Genomic DNA, 7278 nt, shown 5'->3' with positions numbered 1-7278 from the left:
CATTTCATATGTGATACTATACATGTTTCAATGCTACTCTCCCATATCATCCTACCCTCGCCCTCTCCCACAGAGTCCAAAAGACTGTTCTATACATCTGTGTCTCTTTTGCTGTCTCACATACAGGGTTATCATTACCATCTTTCTAAATTGCATATATATGAATTAGTATACTGTATTGATGTTTTTCTTTCTGGCTTATTTCACTCTATATAATAGGCTCCAGTTTCATCCACCTCTTAATGAGTATTTTCTAAAGGAGAAATTTCTTAACTTTTGATTTAGAGTGACAGAATAAAATGGTTCAAGCTAGGTACTTTCAATAGAAGTATAAGATAATTTATTTCATCAAAGAATAATATGTAGGTGAAAATGTTAGCTTATCAGACAATTGAGGAATAGTGCTATATTTTCCTTTTAATTTTGTTTACTGATTCTTAAAAGAATTAATGATACCACTTTTTATGCCTGGGACATCTCTGGACTATGGGAAAATATTGCTGGACAAAACATACATGGTTATAGGTATGTTTGAACTGTTGATTCAACAATTGATTGAATCAACTTGTTGAACTGTTGGTTCAAAAATATTTTCTCAAATCCACTCATGCTTCTTGGACCATTGGTTCATTTGCCTAATTATTGCCATTTTGTGTTTTTAGGCAGAGTCCTCCTGTCAGGCCCATTTAGAGGGCCCGTGACTTTACCTCTGTGTCACGTTTCTACCTCCTGTCTAGTGGTTGTGGTTGCAGAGGTGTGTGCTCCCTAGTATGTCTGCCTGTGTGGATCATAGACCCGGCAGGCTTCCTTAGTTTATCCTTGGATGTGTGTTAGGGACAATGGCCTATCTAGCACAGAAAGCCTGTTTGCAAAAGACAGTTAATATTTTAGTTTTCATTCTGCCAAATAAAGTTATCACCATTTACCAACCTGGGCCAGTGCATTCTTTTTTTTTTTTTAAACTCCTTTATATTTAAATTTTGAGTCAGTTTATGAATAATTTACAGAACAAATGTTGTAAATCCATTATGTTAGAAATTTTAATGTGAATTTAAGCATAGCAGACCTCTTTACGTCAAGTGAATTTTGATGCACAGATATCATAGAAGTCGAAAGAATGTTGTCCAGGTTGTTGCAAAATTTTATATAATGAAGTCCTTTCAGTTGAATGACTGACTAGAGGTCTCTTTTTTTTTCACAGATGGATATAATCATCAGTCTGAGATGTCGTATTAATACATATGGTCAATTTCACCCACGTTATTAGAAGCTCACGTGCCACTTGCTATTTATTCACATCCAACACTTAACGTGTCTAATCATTGTAAAAAATCTTTGTCAGTTTACTCTTTTCTGTTATGGATGAAAAGTGGAATATATGGAATTCTTACATATATTCAATGAAAAGAAAATGCCAAAGTCAGCAAGCTTTTAAAGTATTTTTTTTTCTACTGAGGTATAACTGATTTATAATGTTATATGAATTTCAGGTATACCACATAAAGTACCTTCTTTAAAGATGATGCAACAATTTGGGCAACATAACATAAAAATTAGGTAATGATTTATTTCACTACTGCGTCAATGTCATAGGTCGGTGGTTGACAAATTCAACTTACTGGCTGCTTGTTTTTGCAAGTAAATTTTTTTTTAGCATGAATCTATATTAAGTCATTTACACATGGCTGCTTCTGTGTTGTAAAATAGTTGAGTTGTGGGAGAGACAGTGTGGTCCATAAACTTAAAATATTTACCATCTGACCCTTTAAGAGAAAATTTGCCAACTCCTTTTCTCTGTGTTTCCTTTATTTTCATTTTTTTTTAAAAAGCTGTATTTTTAAAATTTTAGACTTTTCTAGTGTGGTAGGATTAAGAATGATGAGAGGCACTGATGAAATAATACCTAGGAGTTTGAAGGAACTCTCTCTCAAGATAGAGGAAAAATAAAACTGAGATCCTATATTAGATTTATGAAAAGGTTCAATGAATCCATAATGTAACTGCAGAATGGAATGAGTTCTATTTCATTACTAAAGAATATAATGACATTTTTTCCCTTTGGAAAACCTGTAGGACAAAATAAGAAGACTCTGTGAACAATTCATGATGAAACATCAACCCTTATAAATAAACTAAGGAAGTTTAACTGTTGTTATCTATAGCAAGTTTAACCATAGTAAGGACAAAAGCCTTGGACAAAATGGGTCCCGTTGTTCCTGATGGTGTTTTTATATCCAGTGTTAATTCTTGTAAGTTCATACGTTGTTACCTCATATTTTTCAAAAGTCATGGATTTTAACATTTAATCTGTCTTGGCTAGTTTTTTTTAAATAAGAAACATTTTTAAAAGTTGAGATCATGTTATGAATCTCCTCCCTTTTTTATTTTATTGAGATATAAAATTGAAGTGTAACACTATATTAGTTTCAGGTGGACACTAGTATGATTTGATATTTGTATACACTGAAAGATCACAACAATAAGTCTGATGATTTGATATTTGTATGCATTGTGAAAGATCACAACAATAAGTCTGATTCACCTCTGTAACCATACATAGTTAACAAATCTTTTTTCTTTTTTTTTCTCTTGTGATGAATACTGTTAAGATCTACTCTCTTAGCAATTTTCAGATGTCCAAGACAGTGTTATGAATTTTAGCTACTGTGCTGTGCATTAAGTTCCCATGACTTTTTTGTTTTATTGCCAGAAGTTTATATCTTTTGACCTCTTCACCTTTTTCACCTCTCTCTCCCCATTCCCACCTCTGGCAACCACCAGTCTGTTCTCTGTATCTATGAGCTTGGTTTGGTTTTGTATTGATTTGATTTTAGATTCCACATGTAGATGAAACCAGAGTATTTGTCTTTTTCTGACTTGACTTGACTTAGCATAATGCCCTCAAGGTCCATCTAAGTTGTTGCAAATGGAAAGGTTTTGTTCTTTTTAAAGGTTAAGTAGTAGTCTATTGTGTGTATTTATCTTCTTTGGGAATCCCCTCTTAACTCATTTAAAATACTCAATCCACATTATTCTTCCCTACTGCATTATTTGACATTGGCTATAGCAGATATGCAGATGACACCACCCTTATGGCAGAAAGTGAAGAGGAACTCAAAAGCCTCTTGATTAAAGTGAAAGTGGAGAGTGAAAAAGTTGGCTTAAAGCTCAACATTCAGAAAACGAAGATCATGGCATCTGGTCCCATCACTTCATGGGAAATAGATGGGGAAACAGTGGAAACAGTGTCAGACTTCGTTTTTTGGGGCTCCAAAATCACTGCAGATGGTGACTGCAGCCATGAAATTAAAAGATGCTTACTCCTTGGAAGAAAAGTTATGACCAACCTAGCATATTGAAAAGCAGAGACATTACTTTGCCAACAAAGGTCCATCTAGTCCAGGCTATGGGTTTTCCAGTGGTCATGTATGGATGTGAGAGTTGGACTGTGAAGAAGGCTGAGCGCCGAAGTATTGATGCTTTTAAACTGTGGTGTTGGAGAAGACTCTTGAGAGTCCCTTGGACTGCAAGGAGATCCAACCAGTCCATTCTGAAGGAGATCAGCCCTGGGATTTCTTTGGAAGGAATGATGCTAAGGCTGAAACTCCAGTACTTTGGCCACCTCATGGGAAGAGTTGACTCATTGGAAAAGACTCTGATGCTGGGAGGGATTGGGGGCAGGAGGAGAAGGGGACGACAAAGGATGAGATGGCTGGATGGCATCATTGATTCGATGGACGTGAGTCTGAGTGAACTCTGGGAGTTGGTGATGGACAGGGAAGCCTGGCGTGCTGCGATTCATGGGGTCGCAAAGAGTCGGACACAACTGAGCGACTGAGCTGAACTGATAGCAGTTTTTTTTCTGTGACAAGTCATAGATTGTATAGCATAAGTTTGTTTTTTTAAGATAGATATTTGGATTTGCTGTTTGCTTTCTCTGGAATGTGAAGAATCTTTTGATTTTCCAGTTTCTGTTGTTAAAATGATGCAGGTGAATGTATCACTAAAATTAAAAAAATCACTAAGAAAACTAGCAGACTAAGGGTAGTTTGGAGGTATTACATAGATGGAACTTTCAAATATTAGTGTGAAAAATGTATATTGTGATCTCCTAATTATGTTCACATTGTCACTTAAATTTTTATTAATCATCATAACCAGGGTTATTTTGTTCCAGTAGTTTTGGGGGGAGAATTTAGTTTGTGCTGAGGCACATGATGCAATAATTGATCTCAAAATGTGATTATAAGAGAATGAAAATTCTTAGTTTGACAGAAAATTATTCCTTTTACAGTAAGGTTAAATATTTTTAGGTGACTATTTTTCCTTGTTCTTAGCAATTAAAAGTCAAGTAAGTTATAATTTTAAGAGATTATTAAATCAGTATGCATTTCTTTTGGTATGGAGTTAGGACCATTAAAATGAGCTATAATCTGCTTTTTAAAATGTATTCATAATAAAGGAATGGTCATAAATCTTTTGTCTTTGTTTTTTTAAGGCCAGAGGAGCAGATGTTCCAGAAATTCCTGGAGACCTTAGTCTTAAGACATGTGGCAGTACAGCCAGTATGAAGGTTAAACATGTGAAAAAGTAAGTATAATATTACAGTGAGTTTTAAGTGAGTTCCAATAAATGAAAACCAGTTCTTTAGTTCTCCTAAAACTTTTATCCAGATTTCTTACTAAATGAGCTCTTACTGTCCATACATTGAATAATACTGTTATGACTCAGCTGTTAGTAGAACAGGTCTGAAGATTACATATCTAAAAATATACTTGAATTTTGTTCTTGGAATAACTTTCATGTCATTTTCTGTTAGGTTGCGTTTGTTCAATAGTAACAATCCAAGTATATCTTTGTTGGTACCTTTAATACAAGCTCTCAGTCATTTAGAAAAGTCAGTTTTGGTATTTTGAGTTAGGATATTGCTGTTTCTCAGCTCTGCATTTGAAAAAGCCTGACATGGATGCCAGTGTTTGACTCTGAAGTGAAATATCTGAGGATGTCCATTTCAGTTTTAGAGAGAAAAAGCATCTTTTCACCTGCTAAAGGGTTAGATAGCTATGTTTTTATCCTAAGTGGAGGAAAGACAAGGATAAAATTTTCATTCTGCATCCAGACCCACCAATCCAGGACTGATGGGCTGTGACAACATTCACAGGTAAAGGCTGGTTTTGTGTTTTGTGGTGGGAATGCTGCTTCTGCTTAGAGCAGGCTGTTCACAGTCTCCATGACATTTACCGAAAGCAGAGTTTTTCTAGGGCCATTGACATGGGTCAGAATCAGGAGAGTACTGTAGCAATGCTTTTTATTTATTTATTTTTTTGTTTTGGTTTTGACCTGTGCACTGAATGTAATTTCCATTTGACTCTGTGTTTCTGAAAAGGTTTGAGTGGATATATGTGCTCATGCGCATGTGCTTATTAAACGTTTTGCTTGTTGCATGGGCTCTTAAACCTGTTTTATTTCCTCCTCAGGCTTAGTAATTTTGACTGTTCCAGGATCTTGTCTCTCATGTATTTCATGTACTGCAGGTTGCCCTTCACTAAAGGTCACTTTCCGAAGATGGCTGAATGCGCACATTTCCATTATGAGAACGTTGAGTTTGGCAGCATACAGGTATATTTGAGATATTTCCTACATACTGAAGCGAGGCGTATTTATGTCTATATCTGTATATCTGATAGGTGACACCGAGAAGTAGTTTTTCCTATTGATGTCTTGTTGGTTGATGTGAAAATTTCTATTCTTTTCTGTTGACCAATATTTGACATGTGATGAATCCTATTTCAAGTAGTATTTCAAGATACAGTATAATCCAATCAGTATACGTTTCAGAATTTCTATCAGATTCCTAGACCGTTCTGCAGCATGAACTGTTTTAGTTCTTACCTGATTCCTGGATAGGGTCGTAGTGGTGATGGATAAATCAGAGTCAGGGTGAAGGTAGAGTAGGATTAGGGAGAGAAGTGCTAATGGAATTTTTTTCAATGTTTTTCTCATTGTGAAGTATATTACATGTAGCCATGTATATAAAACACATACATTTATACATATGTATTATATACATATTTATGTACATTTTACAGTCTAGGTTAAGAGAGAAATTTCTTGTGTCCCTCTTGTTGTTGCATTTGTCTTCCCTACCCCATGGTTACTTATATCATTACTTTTGTGGTATTTATTACCTTACATCTTTTAAATAGTTTTACTGTCTGTATGCATTCCTAATCAATATGGTATTTAGCTTTACTTGCTTTTGAGCTTTATATAATTGGAATTATTCTAATTTGTTCAGCAAATATTTATTGAGCAAGTACTCTGTATGAGGCACTGTTTTAGGTGCTTTGGCTGTGCTAGTGAACAACAGCAACCAAAATCAAAGACCCATTCTTAAGGAGCACAGAAGATGTCCAAGAACATAAGCGCTATTGTCAAAAGAGTAGAGCAGGGTAAGAAGGGTCAGGGGTCACTGGGGGTGGGTGGGTAGCCCACCCATCAAACCAGGGCACGCTTCATTATTGAATGTATTCTTTCTTGCTTCTTTCATTTAACATTGGGAAATTTATTCCTGTAGATGTATATAGATATAGTTTGTTCAGTTTGTTCAGAGCTGTGTACTAATTCATAGTGTGCATATGTCACAAGTAATTTACCAATTCTTTCATTTGTCTGAAATTTGGGTCATTGTCAGTTTTTGGCTTTAAGCTTAAACAGCATCTCCATGAACTTTGTTTTGCATGAAACCTGATGTACAAATGCCAAACTACTTTTTAAAGTGGTTTACAAATGTATACTTCCATAAGCAGTAAACAGGAGTTGTCCCACATTCTTCCCACATTCTTGGTTGTTTGATACTTGTTAATTTTTACCAATCTGATAAGGACGTGTTTCTCTCTCAGTCAGTCAGTCAGTTCAGTCGCTCAGTCATGTCCGACTCTTTGCGACCCCATGAATCGCAGCACGCCAGGCCTCCCTGTCCATCACCAACTCCTGGAGTTCACTCAGTCTCACATCCATCGAGTCATTGATGCCATCCAGCCATCTCATCCTCTGTCGACCCCTTCTCCTCTTGCTCCCAATCCCTCCCAGCATCAGAGTCTTTTCCAATGAGTCAGCTCTTCACATGAGGTGGCCAAAGTACTGGAGTTTCAGCTTTAGCATCATTCCTTCCAAAGAAATCCCAGGGCTGATCTCCTTCAGAATGGCCTGGTTGGATCTCTTTGCAGTCCAAGGGACTCTCAAGAGTCTTCTCCAACACCACAGATCAAAAGCATC

At 36.1% G+C, this 7278-nt stretch overlaps 1 protein-coding gene across 2 annotated transcripts in view; it reads left to right on the top strand.

Moving 5' to 3' along the window:
- The window catches only part of ARHGAP32 (Rho GTPase activating protein 32), a 132354-nt gene that overhangs the window by 18814 nt on the left and 106262 nt on the right, over positions 1–7278 (top strand). The window contains exons 2-4 of one of the 2 annotated variants that reach the window (XM_010844685.1): positions 4499–4590; positions 5120–5161; positions 5535–5619. In XM_010844685.1, coding sequence (XP_010842987.1) covers positions 4499–4590; positions 5120–5161; positions 5535–5619 — 219 coding nt within the window. The remainder of the gene's footprint in view (positions 1–4498; positions 4591–5119; positions 5162–5534; positions 5620–7278) is intronic. The other variant, XM_010844690.1, reaches the window with a different exon arrangement.

This window comes from Bison bison, unplaced genomic scaffold (genome assembly GCF_000754665.1).
Source record: "Bison bison bison isolate TAMUID 2011002044 unplaced genomic scaffold, Bison_UMD1.0 scf7180017864205, whole genome shotgun sequence".
NCBI lineage: Eukaryota > Metazoa > Chordata > Mammalia > Artiodactyla > Bovidae > Bison > Bison bison.
The sequence above is the reverse complement of the archived record's forward strand: the minus strand, read 5'-3'. Positions and strand labels throughout refer to the sequence as shown.